Source organism: Carassius auratus, chromosome 16 (assembly GCF_003368295.1).
Source record: "Carassius auratus strain Wakin chromosome 16, ASM336829v1, whole genome shotgun sequence".
NCBI lineage: Eukaryota > Metazoa > Chordata > Actinopteri > Cypriniformes > Cyprinidae > Carassius > Carassius auratus.
In genome coordinates this window covers 17,826,286-17,851,253 of record NC_039258.1, presented here as the reverse complement: position 1 = coordinate 17,851,253, position 24,968 = coordinate 17,826,286, and the positions used below count along the sequence as shown (strand labels likewise).

Below are 24,968 nucleotides of genomic sequence, written 5' to 3'. Positions count from 1 at the left end.
ATGGGCGGAGCCTAATCATTCAGTCCTGTCAATCACCAGCGTGTAAAGCAGCAGTCATTTCATCATCCAGTTGTTGAGCTGAGCTTCAGGTTCGAGACTCCTTCAAGGAAAACAAACCATTTGCAGCTTACCATTATCTATCAAGACTGAATAGGCAGGCGAACTCATGAAAAGTGCTAAATATAGGTACTTTATTATTAGTATTTTATAACTCGAAAGATAATTAACACTTATGGCTTTATGTTCACTTTCATCTGACACCTAACAAATACAATTAAGTATCCATGCTGTGAAGGCTCTATACTATGTGCTATTAAGTCTGTGAAAAATGGTATCTTTGACTTGATGGCTTATTTTCTTTTTCTCGAGAAACTTTTTTTGCTGTTAGAGATGTTGTGTGTGCCTTTTCAGATGTCCAGTCAGCTGCATTCTCCACAGGTAGACTCCAATCAAAGTGCGGAAACATCTCAAAGAATATCCATAGAAATGGGACTCATCTGAACTAAATTTAAAGTGTTGTATCAAAGACATCTGAATGTCAGAAATGTAAAAAAAAAAAAAAAAAAAAAAAATCAGTTTTATGTTTTTAAAGTTATTATAAAACTGCAAAGTCTCTTTTGCCTTGTCATTGGGTATAAAGTGTGAATTTATATGGGGGAAATTCTAACAAAATGTGAATGCACTGTGACAGATTTGCCGTAGCAGTGACATCTAGTGGTTATTTTGGGGATATTTTTAACGTGTACTGGAGTATATGCTTCACATTTCTTAGTAGTAGGCCTTTGTGTGCCTGGCTGTAATAGAGAGCCCCAGACATGATATGCTGAAAAAAAGATAAAGTAGCCTCTGTTTTATTTTGTTAGCTTGTTCCCTTAATTTAATTTGTGGCTTCTTTTTATTAATTGGTTCACTCGTTTAAAGTCGGTTACTGATTCTACTGATTCTGAATCACCATGCACAGACATTTCGTTAGGCAGGTGAGGGAAAAAGGGCACCCTCTCAAATTTATTTATATAAAACCTGGCAACCTGGCAAAGACTGAGCTTCTTGTGTTCCCTGCAGTGATGAAGTCGTCAAAATCATGTTTTACTAAAAACAGAGGCGTTGTTCCCCAGTCTTCACCTTTTCTCTTGCCGCCTCCATCTCTACCTGCAGACTGAGCTTGTGCATCATCTTCGCGCCAGTTATTCAGCCAATAAAGTGTAGGCCTATGTATTTCAAAATTGTGTCTAGTACTATATAAATTACAAAGGTTAAATTGGCATCTTTATTTCAAATGATCCGACCGACCATGACCGAATATCATTAAAATATTTTTGGGGCGCCACTGCTCCCCATCGCTGCACCACTGCGGGTATGTCGACTTTCCCTTGGTGCCACTTGTACGGAGTTTGGGGGGGGGTAGCTTACGCTGACTCATTCCAATTATAGGTCTCTGCAGGAAAGTAAATAGGAGTTACCAGATCTGGGTGTTTTTAGGGGTGGGGTTGGATAAGGGGGATCATTTAGATTGCATGATTTAGAAACACCCAGCAGTTTGAAAACACCCACAAGGTGATAAACGCCGCTTTTGCTCTGCAGAGACCTAAGTCTCACTCATTCGGACGATTCGGCTTGGTTACACGATTCAGGTCGCCAGGCGACCTCCCAAGTTCTCTCGAGACTTTGGTGGCAGTCCGGGATGCCTCTGTCTTGCACAAGGAGATTGCTGTCCTGCTGGCGAAGGATGCAATCAAGCCGGTCCCTCCAGCCGAGATGAGGAGCGGGTTTTACAAACCTTACTTCATTGTACCCAAGAAAAGCGGTGGCTTTCTACCTATCCTGGATCTGCGAGTCTTGAGTCCTATCCTGGATCTGCGAGTCAGGCCCTACACAAGCTTCCGTCCAAGATGTTGACGCAAGATGTTCTGGGTAACGTACGTAGCCTCGTTCCTTGATGGAGGGAACGGAGACATCATTCCACAACCTTGAACCAATCGCTGTTGCCGGGACATGTTCTCTGCTCCTCAGTGTAAAACCTGAAGAGTGGATGCACCTGTCGCTTATTTATACCCATAGGCACAGGGAATGGCTCAGGTATATAAAATCCACTAGGCAATTTTCATTGGCATTTTCTCTTAAACTCAGAGATGATTGGCATCCCAAGTGAGACCTCATATGTCGTTGACATAACGGAACGAGGGTTACGTACATAAATGAGACGTTTCCGTGGGAACCGGAGCTTCTAACCCAAATCCAAAGGCTCTGCTTCTAACTGCAGCTGCAGTGATGCAATTACTTTTTGAAGTTTTTTTTTGTTCAGTTTCTCCCATTCATTAGTAGGCTAGTTGAAGTGAACTGCATTTGTATTTGTGTAGTCTTTCTTTCAATGCAAACATAATCCTCACCTTGCTGTCATCAACAAAGTCAGGTCCAGGAAAAAAAAAGTCATGCCTAGAAGACCTTACCAAGTGTGCAGCATACACTCACAAAATAATTTATTCTCCATTCTGAACCCCACCCTCTCTGTGTAAATGAATGGGGCATGAGTCAAATTACAAAATCAAATTGCATTTCAAATAAATATTTCCCAAAGATGGATTCTGTCATTTTATGTAGTTCCTCTCACACTGTATCAAATATTAAAATATCACTCTAAATATTAAAGTGTTCATTTTTCTTATAAGTTTGGTTTAGTGAATTATTTGATGCTACAAACGGGGTGTGGCATCATGATTTTGTGATTGGGTCTATGGGACCTTAGGCAGGACCGTGATACTGTGCCTCTACTTCACCATCACTACTGCACAGACTCTGTCTGGCTCCAAATTGCATTACCGGCTCAAGATGACAGCTGCCATTTCTACCACAATTCTTCTACAGTGGAAGGAAACATGTTACCCATCTTTCTGTTACAGTCTGTGATTTACTTGCTATAGCATGTTTAATTTTATCACACATATCACACTGATCTCATACTGCAGAAAACTGACAATGTGGTAAGCTGAAGCTCTGCCTCTTCTGCATCTTGGAGCACCTACACTAATTTTATTTCAATATTGTCCCTCAGTATATGCTCCTCAGGGGTTATATCACCACACATTGAGTCTGAGCCCCTTTACTCCCATGACAATTGATAATTTTCTTCTACTGTGTTGTAGTTTTACAGCATTTAAAAATAAAGCAGATTTCTGGCATTACAGCTTAAGGTTTTATGTTAGTACACTGAAAATGATGCAGGGACGTTTTTTATACATCAAAATTGAATACTGTTCAATAATAATATAATGTAATTTTCATAATTTACATGATTTTAAGATGCTCACAATCCATTGAACAAATCTGCCAAGCAACAGCAAGTGATCCATTTTGACAAAATAGAAATTTGTAAAAAAAAAAATCTGTAATTTGTTACCTCTCTAAAATATGTGTGCTTTAATGCATCAGGTCAGGTGTGCATAAAAATGTAGCGCGGTTGAGAATATACAGTTGCTAAAACAAAGAGAAATTTCTGAAAGCAAGATTAAAGGTGCCATCTGTAATGTTTGGCAAAAAAAATCAAGTCATACTCCACATTCCATACCAGATGGGGGCAGTATGCCTCAATAAAGTGAATTGGTCTACCGTAGAGTAACAACCGAGAAACGGCATAGTCTCTATGCTCTGCCCCTACTTTCACAACAACACTTCAGCCATAGCCGAAGCCTAACTGTGCGTTCACACCGCCGGCATCTAGGGCGTCAAAAATCGCTCTTGCCACTCTGCTCACGACGCTGCAGAAAGATTTGTGAGCGCTCAGACGCTCTAACGTAGATCGAATGCTTATTTTGTATTTAAAGCGGCCGCAAAGCAATAAGCTTGTTGATCTCGTGCAGACTAACCACAAGGAGTTATAACCTCATTAAATATTGTTGTGGACGAAATATTAGGATCCTTTACTTAAAATGAACAATCTCAGACACCTTGGTCCACGTATCACTTTTAATTAATTTTTTTATGTCCCTGTAGGCAAACAGGGACACATCATAGATTAATAGAAACGCTAAACAGCAATAATCAACCTGTCCTTTTTTCTGCTTGAGAACTAATGTGCCAACTCTCAAGCATTCACCGTGAGACACACGCAATTGACTCTTTTCACATGCTTTCACACCACACAGTTCCCTGAACTGAAAGTAGTGGGCTGTACTTTCCACACGATTGACTCAGGTTCAGGTACGCCCTGCGAGTTATTCCTGTATTGCAGGTTGGCTGGTGGTTATGTTGCCCGCATACCGCCTCCCATGGCCGAAACTGGTATTACGACACCTGTCGGGCCAGGGCTAGTAATGCTAATGCTAATTAAGGTTGATATCTCTGCAGCACTATAACTTGACATTTTTTTAATGACATCATCCCCCTTATTTCTTCTCATTCTTTTGATGCGTGTAGGTCATGTTATGGATATTTTTACCTAAATTTTTGCATATGGCACCTTTAAACAAGAGTTCTACTATATATTCATGTCTGTTATGTAGTCTGCACACGTAAAATCACTGTCATGCTTCTATAATTACAACCAAAGTGCTCTTTATACTGATACAGATGTTAAAGTTTGCAGAAAAAAATGACATTCTGACTGATTGTACATATATTAGTTTGATTGCATACGAGATTTCAGAAACCAGACGTGTGTGAGTTGTCCACTGACTCGGACCACAGAGAGCTCTTCCGTGACATCAGGCCCACATAATAAATCACTGGATGGACACAGCAGTGTAAGTAGCCCAATTTAGTAGTAGCTGTGAGAGCTACATCCAACGATGTGAGGGTCCCACAGGATGTTTGGTTACTGGGATCGATGGCCTCGTTGGTTTGTATGGTGTCAATGATGAGGGTGATGTTGTAAGGCGTCCAGTGGATGAAGAAGGCTACTACCAGAGCCACGATGACACGGATGGCCCCCTTCTTCTGCTTGCACTGGGAGCCACGGCGCAGCCGCAGCAGGATGCAAGAATAACAGAACATCATTATAAGTGCTGGAAGAATGAACCCCAACATATGGTAGAGCAGACGAGTGGCCAGACACCAAGAATCAGATGGATAAAATGCAGCACATTCTGTCTTTTTCTGACGTCTGGAGTCCTTGTAGTCCTTGAGAAATATCCAGTCAGGAATGGAGAGCAGAAGGCAGAAGAGCCAGACCATCAGGCAGCAACAGTGAGTCACTATTGGCTTTCTACGAGAATACATCTGCACTGCGTGGACGATGGACAGGTAGCGGTCAACACTGATGCAGCAAAGCATGAAAATGCCACAGTAGAAATTGATCTGATGGAGAAAGATTTGGCAATGAGAGATTTGGGCAAACCCAAAGTTGATTCTTAAAGCAATATTCCTGGTGCAGAACAAACTCAATCGACAGCTTTTTTGGCATAATGTTGTCACACAAATGTTTTCCCCATGTATTACAATAGAAATGAATAGGGCCATAATCCATAAAAGTAGTTAAAATACTCACTGTTTATGTAGTATTCAAGTTTACAATTTTTATTTGTTTAATTCTCAAAATTCCTTTAACACTAAATATAAAGAAATACTCTTCTAATACCACCAACTGCATGTCTATTCTGTAGAATATTGTAATTCATACAATTAAACCCATAATTTCACAAAATCAACATAAGGCCATAAAAAATGTACCTTATAGTCTTTTGCTCACCTTGAACAGAGCTCCAGTCATTTTGCAGAGCACTGTGCCAAAGATCCAATCATACGCTGCCTGTACAGCCCAGAAGGGCAGTGTTAGCAGCAGCAGAATGTTAGCTATGCTCAGATGGAGGATGAAGATTTCAGAAACATTCATGCTCAGCCTTTTCTTCCACAGTACCGCCAGAACCAGCCCATTTCCCACCAGCCCCACTACCAGCGCCAGAGTAAAAATGGAATCAAAGTACATGGAAGACTCCTGATCACAGATTAAGTCATCACAGCAGGACTCATTATAAATCCCATCATAGCTGTCATTGTAATCAGGGAAGCTAATGTCTTTCCATCCCATGGTGATCTTTGTATCAGCACTCATCTTCTGAAAAAAAAAAGAAAGAACTTACACTGAATACTATAGTATGTCTAGTAGTCATCCACTGTCAGTGCATTTTTTTAATGCCATGAGTCTGATTTTTTAGGTGTGAGATCTTAAAACTAGTCAATGAGCTATTTCATGTGTGGCAGCTAGTTGCTAACTTTCTGCAACTCCAACCCTAATCCCAACCCCTCAGTTCAACTTTTTAATACTTTATAACTACTCTTAAAGTACTTTATCATTACATACAGGTTTTTTTGGAGCTGGGCTATCACTGAACTTTGCAGAATGGTAAATCTAATAGGACAGGGCACCTCTTATATTACTTTTGCTAAAGTAACTTATTTTGACCAACAGGGGGCAATGATGACCCATGGTGGCTGGCTGAAAGGCTGCATGCTCGAGCTAAAGGATCATTCAGAATAAAATACTCACTCTATGCCACTTCATTACTTTCTTACTTCCATGGAACACAAAAGAAGATACTCAGAATTTTTCTTTTTTTACCATATAAAATGAAATATATCCATTTAGTTTTTTGTTGTCGTTGTTATTTGTTGTACAGGCAAAGTTTAAATGTTCATCAAAAATCGTCTTTTGTGTTCTGCTGCTGGCAGCAAAAAAAAAAAAAAAAAAGAAAAAAAAAAGAAAAAGAAAAAAGAAGAAAGAAAGAAACAAGAAGAAGAAGAAGACAAAAAAAAAACCTTTTTACAAATTTGAAACAACACTAGGGTGCCTAGTCCTGTTTCTGGATTTCAGTCTTAATTAATTAATAATTACAGAAAGCTTAGTTTGATTGGGGTTGATATCTCCAGACACAGGATTGGGTCCCTCTTATGATGTGGATGACAGAATGTTGCATATTACTACATCTATTAAGAATCATCCATAGCCTTTTCAGGAGCATATTAATTTCGATTTGGGAGCAAAATATAGCATTTTGTAAGTGCAGTTACAGCAACATTAGATGTTAGGTGCAAATTAGGTGTTTTCATATTCTGTGAATCACTCAACTGAAACGAGATGAGAAACTGAAAAAAGCACACTGGCCAGAAAGCATATATCTATCAGTCATAATGCAATTCAGTGAGATCTTTAGTCTTTAGTTTTCTTTAGTCATTGATGAGACCAGGTTAAATCTCCTGTGACCTTCACATTTGTGGCTGAGGTAGCAGTCTCTCACCTTCCTGCAGCAGAAATAAAGTCCATCTGTTTGTCCTGGAAATTCACATATACTCTTTGATTCTTAAAATCATTCATCATAATCAAAAGTTATACTCCTTTAAAAATCTTTCAGATTACATATCAACCCAAGGGAGGCAAAATTAATATAATTTCTGTTCACATATCAGTTATATTTAACAATGCCTTCTTTTTAAAGTTTTCTTCAAGTCACTGGCCCCTGGAAGTGTGTGTCTTATCATTTACTGTAAATAGTTGTAAGGAACACAGTTCCACCCATAATCTTATTTTCACTTAATAAAGTAATTAAAAGCTTGAAATGGTGGTGGTTGCCCTGTTTCCTTTCCCCTTCTTTCTTTTTAAATAAAAATGTGGATGTCAGTTTATAAAATGCAGAAAACAAAATTAAAGAACACTTACACACTGTATAAGCAGTTATTTGCCAAAAACTCCAAGTCAATTGGAAGACACAATCTCCACTTCACACAGTAACCCTAAATTCTATCTCCTCTCTGTAAACCGTCTCATGAGAACTATGTTCATGTAAACTTCACCCTTATTAATTGAGTCAGTTCTCCCATTTCAACAAAGTAAAAGTAAAACAGTAAAGTCACATGAATTTTTCTGCACTGCCACACTCTCACTTCTTTTCTGAGAATGGAAGCTGTGTTCTGGGAAATGGCAGAACACAGGGAAATGGGAAATGGCATAATGTAATGGGGGGGGGGGGGATGTAAAATAAGTAAGCAAAAACAAGCAGGTGCTCGTATTATGTGACACTGGAGACTTGATGTCAACTCTCAGCACTTCATTTAGGCAGGTTGTAGTGATTTGCTGAAGTTTCCCTCTAGATTTTTGATTATCACCTTTTAATATTTTGCCTTTCACATATCTTATGTGATGTTTTACCTTTACGTCAGACCACATTCTGAAGAAGCTTTTATGTTTTGTAGATGCCTCAGTTGTCACTCATGATCGGAGACTGATGGGAACGTACAATCAGTAATGTAATTGGTTATTTTTTCCACTATAGTTTTACTACCACTACAGTCTACAAAAATTAAAGTTGTAGTTAAACTTCATGTTGAAAAATACAAATTCCTGCTACTTTTATCTAAAAAAACAAACATATTCTAGGTTTTTACAGTAACAGTTACAATGTAATTAATGTTTGGTCTATTACATTAAATGTCTATTCATAAGCAGCAATGCACAATTCAAAATCATACCATCAAGTTCAAAGATGACATGAAAGTGGTGGGTCTCATCAGTAAGAACGATGTTTTAGCATTCAGAGAGGAAGTGCACAGGTTAACAGACTGGTTAACTGAAAATATCTGCAAAATAAAAGGGATCGTTAAGAAAATGCTGAAAATCAACAGCTCCTCCATGGAGATTGTCAAGAACAAAAAAAAAATCCTTGTGCTCATCTAGAGGAGAACCTTTCCTGGGCTGCGTAAGGTAAGCATCGTAAGGCTAAGTAAATCATAGAACTAACTATTGACTCCAGTGGTCACTATGATGGGCTTAGCTTACAATGCTTTTGAGAAATGCAGCCTTGGTCCCTGAACACCAAGCCCAGCAGCATCTCCACTTTTTACAGAGGGACTATCATTACATATCATCAAGGCTGAGAAAAGAACACAACGCTGCAGACAACAGGTAGCTAAATGCCATTACCGCCATTTCTTTGTTCCTCTGCTATTTAAAAATTGCCAGGTAGCCGGTGTTTCGTATGCGTTTGGTCAATCAGCGTACACTTACGTCACTGGTAGTTCCTGTAGAACTGTTTTACACCCGACTCTTAATTAAGAGCTAGTTTAGTTCCCCCAAACTGAGTTCCTATGACTAAAACTGTTTCTAGTTCTTGGGATGCGAACACAATTACACGGGAACTACTGCCAATAGTTTTAGGAGCTATTAAAAGGTTGCTCTGGTGAAAAAGATACCCTATTAAGGACTCTAGAACATAACATGGTGTCAGAAGCAACAGTGGAGTGAGTATCGCAAATAGTTTTGTTGATACAAACTGACATGCCAGCTTAAATTTGCATGCTATCGGCAGACGAACATGGAACAGTTCAAGCCACCCTTGCCACTAGTATTAACAGGCAATTTAGTGGAAAACTGGCAGAGATGGGAGCAACCTTTTTTTTCTCTATAAGACAGTGACAGAAGCGAGTCAAAATAGCTTTTCTTCTCTGCTACACATGGAGAAGTGTATAATACACTCACCATCAATATAGTCGATGAATAGAACGTTACGAGAAGATGTGCTCATAGCATTCCGAGACTACTGCAGCCTGAAAAAAAAAAAAAAAATCACAGTGTTTGAGGGGCATCAGTTCTGGTCTAATGGCAGATGACATGACAGTGGACTGATTCATCCTACAGCTGAGACAAGAAAAAAACAAAACAATGACAGTGAGTTTGGCCCAAGTGACATGCTCAGAGACAAGCTGGTGTTCAGCAGAACTAACTCTTCTCTCAAAGAAAGACAGAGGTGGGTAGTAACGAGTTACATTTACTTCGTTACATTTACTTGAGTAATTTTTTGGGGTAACTAATACTTTTCGGAGTATATTTAAAGATGGGTTCTTTATACTCTTACTTGAGTAAATTTTTTGGGGAAAATCTGTACTTTTACTTATTTACTGTGGGCGACGCTCCTCTCGTTACTTTATCTTAATGCAATAAATGTTATAAATGCTTCAGTTTATTCCAAAGGCGCCGTCTACTTTTCTCTGGGCAAGGAGCGATGTCCATTCGCGAATGATTCATTCTTTTGAGTCAATTCTGTTCAAAGGCTTGATCAAACCAATTGGCAAACGAGTGAATTGGTTCATGAATCAGTTTGAATGAGTCGTTCAGTTCCCTGCCGCACACGCTGAGGGTCTGAACATAGACAGTAAAAGAAATGGACACAGCGACCCCATTGGAACTCAATTGAGACAAGCGAAGCCCATTTTTAGCGTTTTTTAGCACTTCCGTTTCTGACGCGCAGACTCAAACGAAGCTTGACGACGTCAGCAACCTGTCTGACAGATGTAAATCTTCTAAGTGGCTGTGCGTGCAAACTGCCATCGTTAATCTTGCAGAGACGGCGAGTTTGAGCGGGGAGTTCTTTGTCGTGAGTGAGCAGGAGTAAGTATTCTGATTAATTTTTTTGTATAGCATTTTAAAATGTAACGCCAGTATGCCATATTTAGTTAATTGCCTGCGAGCTTCTCCTCCTGTCTGTACGGTAATGCGACAGAGAGACGAGTGGTTATGACACAATCGTTGGCCTATTTTTTACAAAAACTGTTTATACAGGGCCATAATGTAACATAGAAGGTAATGGAGCCCTTTATACATTGTCGTGTATCTTTAGAAAATGGACAAACGGAGTCTTTAAACGCCTCAGATGTAAAGTTATTCGCTGTCAAAGTGACGCCAAAATGAATGTGAGTCAATGGGAATGCTAACGCAAGTGAAGTTCTGCTAAAAGATGGCAGCCCCCACCCGACTTCATCTTCCGGTCGAGTTCCTTGCCCCCTGGGTCTGAAGCGGTTCACTCAGAGTTGTAACGTTTAAAGGGGGGGGGGTGAAATGCTCGTTTTCACTCAATATCCTGTTCATCTTGAGTACATATAGAGTAGTACTGCATCCTTCATAAATCCAAAAAGTCTTTAGTTTTATTATATTCCTAAGAGAAAGATAGTCTGTACTGATTTTTCCCGGAAAAACATGACCGACTGGAGGCGTGATGTGTGGGCGGAGCCAAAGAATCACGAGCGCGAGTAGGCTTTTGCGTTGAGAACATGTGGAAGCTCTGGCATGGGAGGGGACGCACTAACAAGGAGGCAGAGATATTTGAAGCAGTTTTACTCACCGCCTGCGGTTCCAACACACGATCGTGAGTGACCCTTTTTCCTTGGGATTGCATCATCCTTAAGAAATAAAATATACGCAAATCAGTCGTCAAACTGGGCCTTGTGAACAAGCATCTTCGAAATGCAGGGAACAATCAAAAACACTTGCACAACTCCATCCATTGGTCCCTTAATGCTGTTTTTTTTTTTTTTTTTTGGTAATCTGTGCAGGGTTGTCTTGCCCTGGCAACCAAAAACACACTTCTTTTGTGACTTTTCGCGACGCTCTCGCTCTGATCAGTGAAATGTCTGTGCTGCTCAGCCTCGCTATAGAGCTCGGGCGTAGACGTCATGGAATGGTGCATTGTGGGTAACGGTGGCCATTTTAGAGGTATCGCAAAGCAGGTTTGTAATAAGATAATAGCCAGTCTCCAGAAAAAGTTATAGAACGTGACAAAAAAAGTTGCCTATACCTATACGGACAAACTTAATAATGAAGCCAAACAACGCTACTTAAAAAAAAGAGGTTGTAGGCGGAATCGATCCCTATGAACACATGAAAGTTTACCAAGCCTCAGTTTCCCTGATAATTTCTCCTACCGGGTCTGTGGAGTGAGCGCTTACACCTCCGATCAATTTAAAAATGTCACTTTCACTTTTTAAAAAGTCACTGGAGGCTCACCTGCAGATCATAAATGGATCTGCAAATTAAACGTGGAGAAAACAATCTTTCTCACTAAGGAAATGTTAACATTAACCAAGCATCAGTGGTGACACACACACACACACACACACTTATCAGATTCTGCGAGCTATGAAGCTTGTCTATGCGGGTTTGTTACACTTCAGGAGTAATTACTCACCTATCATACTTGCAAAAATCCACTGTTTTCCTCTGGTAGTTCTGTTATCCGGTATAATATTGACGAACATTCACCTCAGACACAACCCTCCATTCACCAAAAAAAAACGCTTAACTTCCTATTTTGAAGTTCGTTCCAGTTTTTTTATTTATTTTTTTAAACAAGTTGTTCAAATTTGTTAAATACAGTCAGCACAAAAATATCAAAAAGCAAATTAAGTTCAGGATTGGGTCAAAAGAAAATGTTTAAACAAAAAATACAGACACTAAACTGACTCCCTTACTGGCCAAAAACTAGAGAAAGCGTAATGTGTTTGTGTCTGAGTTTGTGTGTGTGTATGTGAGAGAGAGAGAGACCATACACAACATGTCTCACCATAACTATGTATTATAATATTATCGAAGGTGATGGTTTCCCTCCGTACAGTGGCGACCCAAGCCATCTGACGCCTCTTGGTGATTTCAGACACCTTGTGTTTTTTTTCCAAGTAGGAAAATGTTTTAAACTAATATGATTCACGAGGCGTTTGCCCTGTCGATCATGAAACCGATTACAGCAGTTCACAATACAGCAATACTGAACCATTTCCCAAAAAATAATCAAAATTAATGACCAAATGACCAACGTTACCTAATGCCTACTATACAGTACATCTACTTCTGTACCGCGACTCCCACAATGCATTGCGACGTGACGCAACGATCCCGACCTCTATACGGGAGCGTGCGCTCTTCCGGCAGAAGTGCGTCAGGACCCATATAAGGAAATTCCGCTCCATCTAACTTCACACAGAGCCATACTCGAAAAAAACTTTCCGAAACTTGTGACAAACCGGAAGGAGTATTTTGGGAACAAAAATACTCCTTCAAATGTACAACTTAATTTTTGAAACTTTGTCCATGTTTAGCATGGGAATCCAACTCTTTAACAGTGTAAAAAACTCAGTATGCATGAAATAGCATTTCCCCCCCCCCCCTTTAAGAACATCAGCAGTGTTGAAAACGGGGCTATGGGACTGCACTGAATTGAAAGCAAATGTGCAAAGGCTATTATTTGCTTGCGATGGAGATCCTTATTAGATGAACTCGTGTGCTGTCTACTGTTTATCAGGTAATAACTTGGGCTACATTCGATTACAGTACACGATACCACTGTGACATTATTTTGTTGTACGTGTGTGGCTTATAACAGAGGGCAGTCAAGTTGAATGCAGCTTCCAAAAGACAAAAAATAGCCGATTAAGATTTTATTAATTTTAATACAATCACACCGCTGCGAGTACGTTCAGCAAGTCATATCATAAGCTGCTTCAATCTGTGATCGCTTGCTGGCGCTGAGCCAGAGAGAGACGCGTTTTTACAGCGCTGCGCATTATAACCAATCACACACGATTCTGAGCTTTTGAATGCTTCACTCGCTCACTGACTGAATAAGTTACCTCTTTCTGGCGAATTCTCTCGTCAGAAACAACAAAGTGCAGATGTGTGTACGAATCTATAATTAAGATATTGATTTCACAGTGTTAACAGTTTCAGTGATTTTAATGGGAGTTTCTGCGAGTGAATGAACTCTAGACTGTCAGTGAAAATGATCTTTAATAATTTAAATGTTATTTGCACTCTTTCTGAAAAATGAAAGATTAGTAGCAATATTTATATCACATTAACTTTCAATGTTAAATTCACATTTAATATAAAGTCAGTCGTATTAAAAATATGTTATGGCATGACACCTATCTGTTACTTAAGTAAACAGACAGGGTTTTATAATAAATTACATAAATTGGAGTAAAGGCTGAGTAAATATATACATTTATACACTCACACATACATTACATTTTATCTATATATCTAAATAAAAATAGGCTCAGTATATATGACCCAAAGTAACTAGTAACTAACTACTTGAGTAGATTTTTTATCCGATACTCTTTTACTCTTACTCAAGTAACTATTCAAGACTAGTACTTTTACTTTTACTTGAGTAAATATTTCTAGAAGTACTTTTACTTTTACTTGAGTACAGTTTTTGGGTACTCTACTCACCTCTGAAGAAAGATTACAAAAAATGATTTAGCATTACACAGATATATTGAAATATCCAGAGCAGCCGAGCTACCCAAAACACAGATAAAAGCAATGCAAAATGCCACAGTTGTCCAAAATTGTCAAGTAAATTGTAAAACAACAACAACAACAAAAAAAACCTCAACAGAGAAACCCAGTTGCAAGAAGCAAAAGCAGTAAGAAAACAGTAACATAAAACTATCTCAGATGCGGAAAGAGCCATGAGCCATGCAAGTGCTGGCCCTTGGAGCAGGTATGTTATAAGTGTGGCAAAAGTTACCATTTTTCCAAGGTACTCCACAAAGTCATTTACAACGATAGCAGAGTAAAGACACGAAACAGTGAAAACAGAAGTGAAAAGTGAAACAGATTTGATTTACATTGGCACATTAACACATGCTGAAGTGCATGAGATGGAACACATAAAAGACAGTGTGTGGTACACAGCAGCCATCTGAGGCATTTACATAAGATTCAAACTAGACACAGGTGCAGAGGCAAATGTGCTACCTTTTCCAAAAGATCCCTGGTCAAGTTAAACCACAGCCTACATCAACAGTATTAGTAACATTCAGGTGAATGCTCTCCACTCCAAAAGGCGTTGTGTCACTGAAATGCAAGACGAAAAAGCCACATCCACATTACAATGTGTCCGATCAATCAATCAATGTGCTGCTTGCAAAAAAAAAACATGCGTCAACCAAAGAACTACTCCATTCCCAATCCTCAAGATGTGTGTTGTAACCTGGCTGGAAAGTCTGTCTTCACCATTCTCGACAAGAAAGCTGGTTACTGGCAAATTAAGTTGGATGAGCCATCCTCAAAACTATACACTTTCAACTCACCTTGGAGCAGATATCGCTTTCTGAGACTAACAATCGGCATCAAGTCAGCAAGGCAAGTTTCAGACTTTGGTGACATACAAGGAGTACACATTATTTCTGATAACATGATCATTACTGCCTCATCATAAAATCATTGATAAGGTCATGGAGAGAGCAAGAGTGGGCAAGGTGAAATTTAATGGTGATAGGATCCAGTGTAAGGTCAATACTGTGAAAAATATTATATTATTACATATTCCATGAGTAGGAGCAAAGTGTGAATCGCGTTAGTGAAACAATAGCATATATCTAATAATAAAAAAGCACCAGTAGTCCAAAACTGATCTGACCATGGCCTGAAAAATTAGCAACATCGGAGCTCCCCACTCACATTCAGACAGCCTTCTCATTACACTTTTTCACACTTTAAAACAAAATTTATTTATATAAACATTCCATGTCATATGCTCTTCAAACCAAGCACCCAAAAATGTAAAAACCTTGACTTTCTTCAATGGGGTCCCATACGTAAGCGCCACCTTGGAATTATTAAAAGGTTCTGCATTCTGAGTAGTTTTGAGATATTAAGCTCCAAAGTTTTTGTGTTCCATAGACTTCTGTCTATATAACCCTTTGTGTTTTTTTAAAAGTCAGATTACAGAAGAAACATCACATAATGTAAATAAATCGTCACAGAATAAGAATATGAGAATAACTAAACTTTGACAAAAATGTCAAATAGAGAGCCTTATAATTCCGAGGCAATGATAGATAGTCCTAAATTAGGTAACTTTCTTTCATCACAACCAAATGTCATACATCATTTTCTTTTAGTTGAATTTCATTTTCATACCTTGGAAATCCCCGACTAATGGTGGTAGAACTGGGCACATTGCTAGACCCCGAAGGGTGCTGCCATTGAACATCAAAATTTGATTGGCTGATGATTTTGTCACTAATGCTCGTTACAAATCAGATGCGACATCTCTCAACAAAAGGGTAGCAGTATCTGTAGAGTAGACATCTGTAGTGTCTGTAGACTTTTTAAATGTAGAATAGTCCATTTCAACCTCAACAAAACTAATCATAGTCAATTAGAAATAGAAATCCAAGGAGATCATTAATTTATTAATTGATGATGATGTAAGTTTTATCATTCTTTCAATTTCACACTACTAACCTTAAAGGTTTTAAGTGGTTTAATCAGGTCCCTGGTGCATCTACAAACCAAGAAATGTGAAAAAGATTAAGCCAGTAACTTTGTTTTGGTAAGCCTTTTTCTGCAAGCATCTGAGAAAACGAGTCTGTCAGATTTTGCTCCGTTGCTCCTGCCACACAGATTTAAAATAAACATGCAATGTATTTCCCAGATGTTGACCTTCACAGACATAACCATGGGCAATCTTTGAGAAAAATGCTCGGTGTTGGTTTCTGTGCCTTGGACCTCATGTTACTCTGATATCCATTTTCAGCTGTTAGACATTTTATATAAAGGTGTGTGCTTTTCTAAATCATGTGCAATCAATAGAATTTGTCAATCAAAGCAGAAACATCTCAAAGATGATCCAGAGAAATGTCAAGCACCTGAACTAAATTTCAAGTGTCAAATAAAAATCAAATTTCTCCTTTTAATAAATTTGCAAAGTTATCACAAATCTGCTTTTGATTTGTCATAATGGGGTATGAAGTGTAAATATATGTGAAACAAAAAAATATGTGTTTTAGCATTTTAGACCTGCAACATAAAATGTCGAGTAAATGGATGAGAACTGTCAGAATGGGTTTGAATACTGTAAAAACACTGTAAAACAATTGCTGTGATAGTGACATCTTGTGGTTATTTTGGGTACAGCTGTTTAGTTCACTTCATGAGCAGTGCGTGGTTTAATGTTGCGCAACTCCCCACCAAAAAATAATGTATAATAAACTAAACCAACCCTGGCAGCCCTAACAGCAACAGAAAGGTGCTCATAATGTTTTCTGGCTCATCTATATGTGCACTCTAAATGTCTTTTAGGAGTATGTGCCTGGCTCTAAACACATTAATATGCAGCTCTGAACAATGTCAAGCCAAAAAAAGATTGATATGGTGGCCACAAATTAAGAATAATTTATTCATCGTATTTTCTTCATTCTTTCTCATTTAAGTTAAATTGTGGCCATGTTTTATGAATTTATTCCCTCATTATCAGACTAATTTGTTCCCTCATTTTAATTTAGTTCATCATCGTGATTGTCATATATAACCATTCATATTCATATTTCATTTCATATATAACTTCTCTTCCTACATAATGTCTCTTTTATTTTGTTATATTGTGGTTTACAGCATTAATGAAGGCTTCTTGCATTCAGGTTTTATGTGTACAAAAAAGACAGAGACGTTCAACAAAGTTATACATCAAAATATAAAAACATACAAGAAGACAGTAAATAAGCCTAAATAAGCATTTACTCAGTTCTACTTCTGGGTAAACTGAAACTTCTTCTCATGTGGACTGCTTCAGACGAAGTAATAAGATGTTTTCAAAATGTATTTGCAGCAAATCCAGATATAAAAAATTATCGCAGATAAACAAAGAAGCATAAGACAATTAACTAATAAAATCAGGAACTTTTAAGAACAATGTACAATATAAGATTCAGAGGCTCTTGTTTTGTCAAAAGATCTATTGGAAAAATCTGTCATTATGACAAAAATAGAAATTGTAGAAAAAATAGAATATCTTTACAAAACTTTAAGGAGTCAGTATGCTTGAGAAATACAAAACTGCAGTAGCTGCCATAAGTGCAAAGATAAATATCTGAAAGCAAGATTGCTCTATAGTCTGCAAACTAAAAAAAACACTTTCATGACACTTAAGACCGTTCTCCTCAAGAATGATAACTATAAAGGTCACTATTAAGATAAATTGTGCTGTCATTGAGCTGTCATAGTTTTTTTCCACATTCGTCAACTGGAAAATCATTCTGAAAATTATTCCAATGATATTGTTCCTCTAAATGACGCTATCATTGGTGGTGTGGACTTCCGTATACAGTTATAATGATTATTAAGACTGGACATTGAATAGCAGTGCTTGAATACTTCAAGCCCAACTCCTCTTACTGATACAGATGTTAAAGTTTGCATAAAAGCATAAGCATAAAAGCAGTATGATTGCATACAATATTTCAAAAAGCAGACGTGTATGATGTGTCCACTGATTCTGACCATACAGAGCTCTTCCGTGACACCAGGCCTGCTGGGACCTTCAGCGTGAAGCCCAGTGGTCTCAGCATGTCCAGCAGATGCTGGCGAAATTTCACCCCCACGAAAGCGTAAAGCACTGGGTTGACACAGCAGTGTAAGTAGCTTAATGTGGTAGTAGCTGTGAGAGCTACATCCAACGATGTGAGGGTCCCACAGGATGTTTGGTTACTGGGATCGATGGTCTCATTGGTTTGTATGGTGTCAACAATGAGGGTGATGTTGTAGGGCGTCCAGTGGATGAAGAAGGCTACTACCAGAGCCACGATGACACGGATGGCCCCCTTCTTCTGCTTGCACTGGGAGCCACGGCGCAGCCGCAGCAGGATGCAAGAATAACAGAACATCATTATAAGTGCTGGAAGAATGAACCCCAACATATGGTAGAGCAGACGAGTGGCCAGACGCCAAGAATCAGATGGATAAAATGCAGCACATTCTGTTCTTTCCTGACGTCTGGAGTTCTTGTAGTCCGTAAGAAATATCCAGTCAGGAATGGAGAGCAGAAGGCAGAAGAGCCAGACCATCAGGCAGCAACAGTGAGTCACTATTGGCTTTCTACGAGAATACATCTGCACTGCGTGGACGATGGACAGGTAGCGGTCAACACTGATGCAGCAAAGCATGAAAATGCCACAGTAGAAATTGATCTGATGGAGAAAGATTTGCCAATGAGAGATTGTAAGCCTAAAGTTGATTCATAAAGGGACAGATATTGCTGATGAATATTGCTAATGTTGTTTCAGTATGTTGTACATTTATTTTTCCAAAATCATTTTTGAACAAATAAAAAAGTGACTTTTTATTCATTCATTCATACATTCATGTTTGAGAAAAATCCTTTTAATTGTTCCCACTTAATATATCTTTTATACAATTTTAATTAATGGAAATGATTAATTAAAGATATGCATAAAACAATAAAATGTAGGGCACTAGAATTTAATAATTTAAATATAATGCAAAGATCAGCACACAAGTAATCTGTAATTGAAATTGAAACTGTAATCCACGCCTTTGTAACTACACAGCTGGACTATTCACTATATGTGGGGGTTAGTGGGTCCTCCATCACCCGTCTCCAGATGATACAAAATGCAGCAGCACGTCTTTTAACGGGCACACATAAACATGAGCACATTTCCCCTATTTTAGCTTCATTACACTGGCTGCCTATTAAATTTAGGATCCATTTTAAAACTCTGTTATTTGCTTTTAAATCACTAAACGGTCTTGCTCCGCCATACCTCTCTGAGCTTCTACACTCTTATAAACCCGTCCCCTCTCACAGATCAGATGATCAGCTGCTCCTGACTGTGCCTAAAACTAAGCGTAAGCTCAGAGGGGACCATGCCTTTGCTGTGTCTGCCCCTAAACTATGGAATGATCTGCCTTTGCATGTTAAGCAGGCATTTTCTTTATCTGTTTTTAAAACCCTTCTTAAAACCCATCTTTTCTCTTTGGCTTTTGACACCTAGTAAGATGTCGACTTTATTGACTTGATTCAATCTGTTACTTTGAATGCTTTTATTGTGTGGTTATAAATGGTACATATGTTTATTTTATCTATTTTATTTTTATTTTACTATATTTTTCTGTACAGCACTTTGGTCAACTTTGGTTGTTGTAAAGTGCTTAACAAATAAAGTTGGTATGGTATGGTACACAACCATAAACACTGCACCCTGAACATTCTTTTGCTCACCTTGAACAGAGCTCCAGTCATTTTGCAGAGCACTGTGCTGAAGATCCACTCATACGCTGCCTCTACAGCCCAGAAGGGCAGTGTTAGCAGCAGCAGAATATCTGCTAAACTCAGATGGAGGATGAAGATGTCGGTAACGTTCAAGTATTGCCTTTTCTTCCACAGTACCACCAGAACCAGCCCATTTCCCACCAGCCCCACTACCAGTGCCACAGAGTAAAGGACCGGAATAAAAATGGAATCAAAGTACACGGAAGTCTCCTGATCACAGATTAAGCCACCACAGCAGGACTCAGTATAATTCTCATCGTAGCTGTAATTGGAATCAGTGAAGTTAAAGTCTTTCGATTCCATGATGATCTTTGTGTCAGCACTCATCTTCTGCAAAGAAACATACTTCAGATTTCATATCTATTTCTGTCATCCATTTACACTATTTATTTATACAATAATTTCATGAGTTTTCATGAATTGTTTTGGGTGTGAGATGTTAAACCAGTGAATATAATATTTTGTGTATAGCAGCATTCTGTGTGAATATGTGGTTTAAATCTCTCAAATTAGCAAATTTTTTTTATTATAGTTTAGGTCTGAAGCAGCTTTGCTAAATTTTATTTATTTATTTTTTACCAGAAGGGGGCAATAATTTGACACTCTGGTGGGCATACAAGGATTAAGCTCAAGTTAAAGGAATCAATCACCAAAAAATTAAAACCCTGTCATCATTTACTTGACTTTTGTTGTTTCAAATGTTTATAATGTGTTGTTGTTGTTTTTTTCGGATCCACTCACATTTTATGGACAAACCAGTTTAAACACTGATCAAAATATTTTTTTTGTGTGTGTTCTCCTGATGTAAAAAATAAAATAAAATAAATACCACTTTGAAACAACATGTGTACTGCTAAATATATTAGTATTCATCCATACCCTATTCAGGAATTTATTCATTTTATATTACGGAACAAGCTTTGGCACTTAATTTAAAAATTCTGATGTTTTCAATTTCCGTGAATCACTCAATTGAACAGATAAGAGAAAATGTAAAACCACATTCATCTCTGATATCAGTCATAATGCAGTTTAGTTTCTCATTATTGATGAGACCAAGTTAAATCTCCTGTGACCTTTACGTTTGCTTCTGAGGTAGCAGTCTCTTACTGTAGCTTCCTGAGCGGTCATTCCTGCGTAAAGTAGTCTACCGTTTCTTTGAAGATGATGTTTGTAGTTAGTTCTGGATAGTGTAGTAACTCGAGTGTCGCGAACCCTACATTTATGGGAAACCATGGGTTTTACAATAAAGCCCTGAATGTCTGAATCTGAAACCTGAAATCTGTGGAGGTGATATTTGTAACCCCCTGGTATTTCCCTTGTATCATGCTGCGGTAGAAATAAAGTCAGTCTGTTTTTTGTTTGAAATACATTAACTTAATTTTACATTGACTTAACTAAAATAATTCATCAACACTGGAAGTGAAACGTCTTCAAAACTCATATTAACGTATACTAGCGCCTTAACGTGTGCAAAGAAAATTGCTAAACATTATAACAATATATGAATCCAGTAATAAATAAAGAAAATTAGACGGTCACTGAATATATCCAAAAATAATTATGACATATATAAAATGTTTTTTTTTAGCAATAAATCGTGTGAAGTAGGTGCGTGTATTTATGATGGAAGGAGATGTATAATATATAGTCAGAAAAAGGAAAAGGGTTGAAAGGAAGAAAACGTACCTGTGTAATTGCGGGATTTGACAGTTGTTGAGGGCTGCTGAAATGATTGGCTCACAGAGAGTAACTGATTAATAAAGGTGACAGCATGCAGATGCGTAGAAGTCAGTCAGACCGAGGAGGAGGAGACAGGGAGCACCATGAGTATGAAATAGGAAATAAGATAAAGATCAGTTGTCAGTCATTCATAATTCTTTTTCAAATGTTGATTTCGCTTTTCTCAATGAAAGTTTGTGCTCTGGGAAATGCTGATGTATGATGCGTGTTCCAGGCTAACAGGCATTGTTCAGAAGTTAATTCCTAATCAATCTTATGGATCCTCTTGTCCAATAAAACACTACACAAATACAGAGATGCTGAGAAATGGTAACTGTCGGTCTGTATGCTAACTTATAATATTCCAGTCCAGTGTATTTGAAGTTAACAAGCGTTTTCCCTCCCAGCATTTCACTCAGAAAACCAAAAAATCCAGTCAAATGTGCAATTTATAGTCTGTTATCTGTTTTTGTATTACAGATATTTCAAGTATGTGTTTATTTTCTCTAAGTTTGATTATGAAATTCTCCATTGCTGACTTTGTAAAATTAATAGTTGCAAAGTAGAGAATCTTTTGTTCTGTTGCTCGTTTCATCCTCATGTCACACATGCTGACAGCGGGATGTTTTTTTCACACTTTACACCACGTCCTGTTCTTTCAGTGCTCTCGTCATTCTCACTTGTACACCACTGCTCTCAATTATTCATGTGTACTTTTTGTTGACTGATTTTGGTTTTCTTCATTACGTTCACAGATTTTGTTATTGTGTCAGGCTGAACCTGTCACTACTAAAAGCCAAGTGAAAGCTGCAAATATATCTTTTTTAATGAAGAATAGAGAAGAGAAATCTGGACTATTCTTTAAAGCAAAAGAAAAGGGAACTGGGAGACGATGAGCATGTTTCTAAAGAGTGGTTATAGCTAAGGATGGCCCAGCAGATCAGATGCTTAGTTTAAATACAGTCTTGGTAATTATGACTTTCTTAAACGGGTGCAACGGTAAGTCAGAAACTGTAGAAGTTGCACCTGAGGTCAGGAAGTACCACCTCTCTCTTTTTGTTTTACTTGCAAACCTCATGACCCTAGAAAACAGCCTCAGACCTGAAAATACCTACCCACACAAAACCAAAAACTTCTCATTGGACTTCTCATTGGCAGGGCAACACACTCTTTAAAGGAAATTTCACGTTTGTAACAAATTTGAAACATCACTCTAGTATCATAGTTAGCCTGTTTATTTGGGGTTCCATAACTTTACCCGAGAAAAAAATAATCTGTCTTCCTTTAATCATCACTTAATCATTTCATTCTCATGTTTGTTTGCTATAGGACACAAAAGGAGATTGCTGAATATCTGAGCTTCTACTAAAAAAAAAAAACACTATAAAACATTCCTAAAAGTAACCATTCTGCTTGTGTGCTACATTCTATACTTTCAGAAGCTGTTCAATATTTCTGTATTAAGAAAGAATTGTAATTTAGTGCACCAGGCCAGTTTCCACAGGAAATAACAACCAGCTGCAAAATGGGTGGGACGTTCAATTCAACTTCATCATGTGAGGGAGATCATGCATTTTGGCTGCTTGGTATCAGAGATCCACTTTTTATTTAGAAAATAATAAGCAGTATTAATTAGAACGTGGCTTCGGTCTTCAAAAACAATGAAATACAGTAACTTAATAAATCAATTTTTTAATCATGATACTTATTTGTGCTAAAACGGTTTGAAGAAAAAAACATCACATCAATTACTACCGGTTCGTTTTTTTCTTTTTCAGAAGCAGATGCAGTTGTTACATAAACATTTTAATGTGCATGCAACATTTTCAAATGAACAGCAATAGTTTTAATGGTTTTCAAAGAGCAATGCTTAAGGTGCAATTTAATGTATTGCATACATGTTCTGGGCATATACACTTGCCTGTATATGGTATACATCATCAATATGATGTATGCTAAAATTGGTCTTGTAATATCACTGTCTTAATACATTAGTACTTACTACCTAGTATATAACTGGCAGGCAGTGGAAAAATCTACATTCATGTGTTGGCACATGGAAACTATGAATACAGGAAGCTAATGCAAAGTGCCTTCAAAAGACTGGCACTGCCTTTCTACAAGATGAAAATTATTTACATGAGCTGTATTTTAGATCTTTTGCATAACTTCAGACCGATATATCAAAACAAATGTTATTTTATTACATTAGTTCCTGCTTTATTCAGTAACAGAAGTAACTTATTATTAGGCTTCAATGCTACCAATAAAGTCTATTTTAGAAAAATATTTAATAAAATTGCAAAACTAAGAATAAATGCTGTTTGTCAGGACACTACTTACCACAGCATACCGCTGAGAGCTGCTGAGATGACTGACCCATTTAAGGTTACTCATCAATAAAGGTTAAAGCAGAGGAGGAGACAGTGGCAAATAGAGGAAATATAATAACGATCAATTGTCATTCACAATTCTATTTCAGATATTCGGTAATACAACAGGAAATGCTATTTTCTAGCAAAACCTTGATAATAACTGAGAAAACGTGATGTAATATTTTTTGTATTTGCAATCTACAGCCTGTTTTTGTACTTTTCAGGGAACTGCTTTATTCAGTACACTAGCAGGTGCATCCATCCACTGAAACAAGCTATCCGAAAGACCCATTCTGCAGAATTCAAACGGAAATCCTATCAGCCTGACAGTTGGGGTGTCCAAAAACAAGTAGAGGGACGCACACAGGTAAAAGCACTTAAGCACTTTTGGGATGTCAGTAGACTCAAAGAAAAAGATTTTTGTATTTAAACCAGTGGTTCCCAAGCATGTTCTTGAAGGGCCCCAACACTGCATATTATGCATGTTAATCAAATATATCTGATTCAGGTCATCAGCTCCAGGAACATTTAAACTGTTTTAAACTGAAGTAAAAATGTGTTGTTCCCCTTTCAGGAATTATATGGCTTTAAAGGGCACATATTATACCTCTTTTTACTAGATGTAAAATAAATCTCAGGTGTCCCCAAAATGTGTCTGTGAAGTTTCAGCTCAAAATACCCCACAGATAATTTATTATATCATACTTTAAATGACTATTTTGACTGGAAGCAGAAACAGGCTGTTTTTGTGCATGTATATTTAAATGCAAATTAGCTTCTGCTCTCAGTCCCCTTTTCCATAATAGAGCTGTGCTTTTACAGCTGGTACCTCAGATACTCCACTAAAAAACATCTGTTTGGTTTTGATTATCATATATATCGTGCAGAGCTCTCTGACCCTGTGTAGACGGCAACGCAACTGTAATGTGACCAGGTCCAGAAAAGTAGTAAAAGGACATCAGTAAAACAGTCCACGTGACATCAGTGGCTCAATTTTGCGAAGCTCCGAGAATACTTTTTGTGTGCAAAGAAA

At 37.9% G+C, this 24,968-nt stretch overlaps 2 protein-coding genes across 4 annotated transcripts; both read right to left on the bottom strand.

Moving 5' to 3' along the window:
• Positions 1–4,385: 4,385 nt before the first annotated feature.
• LOC113116394 (C-X-C chemokine receptor type 3-like) lies at positions 4,386–21,578 on the bottom strand. 3 transcript variants are annotated; one of them, XM_026284533.1, is made up of 5 exons: positions 21,528–21,578; positions 20,151–20,168; positions 8,735–8,742; positions 5,681–6,005; positions 4,386–5,289 (listed from the first exon to the last, which is right to left on the bottom strand). In XM_026284533.1, the coding sequence occupies exons 2-5, from the start codon at positions 20,163–20,165 to the stop codon at positions 4,636–4,638; spliced, it is 1,002 nt and encodes a 333-aa protein (XP_026140318.1). In that variant the 5' UTR covers positions 20,166–20,168; positions 21,528–21,578; the 3' UTR covers positions 4,386–4,635. The 3 variants fall into 3 exon arrangements, with proteins under 3 accessions (XP_026140318.1, XP_026140316.1, XP_026140317.1); XM_026284531.1 differs by lacking the exons at positions 8,735–8,742; positions 20,151–20,168; positions 21,528–21,578 and adding an exon at positions 8,455–8,627 and having other exon boundaries at positions 5,681–6,046; XM_026284532.1 differs by lacking the exons at positions 8,735–8,742; positions 20,151–20,168; positions 21,528–21,578 and adding an exon at positions 7,646–7,812 and having other exon boundaries at positions 5,681–6,046.
• LOC113116395 (C-X-C chemokine receptor type 3-like) lies at positions 17,322–23,930 on the bottom strand. The gene is made up of 4 exons (XM_026284535.1): positions 23,904–23,930; positions 21,528–21,591; positions 19,788–20,168; positions 17,322–18,732 (listed from the first exon to the last, which is right to left on the bottom strand). Exons 3-4 carry the CDS (start codon positions 20,163–20,165, stop codon positions 18,007–18,009), a joined length of 1,104 nt encoding a protein of 367 aa, XP_026140320.1. The 5' UTR covers positions 20,166–20,168; positions 21,528–21,591; positions 23,904–23,930; the 3' UTR covers positions 17,322–18,006.
• Positions 23,931–24,968: the final 1,038 nt, after the last annotated feature.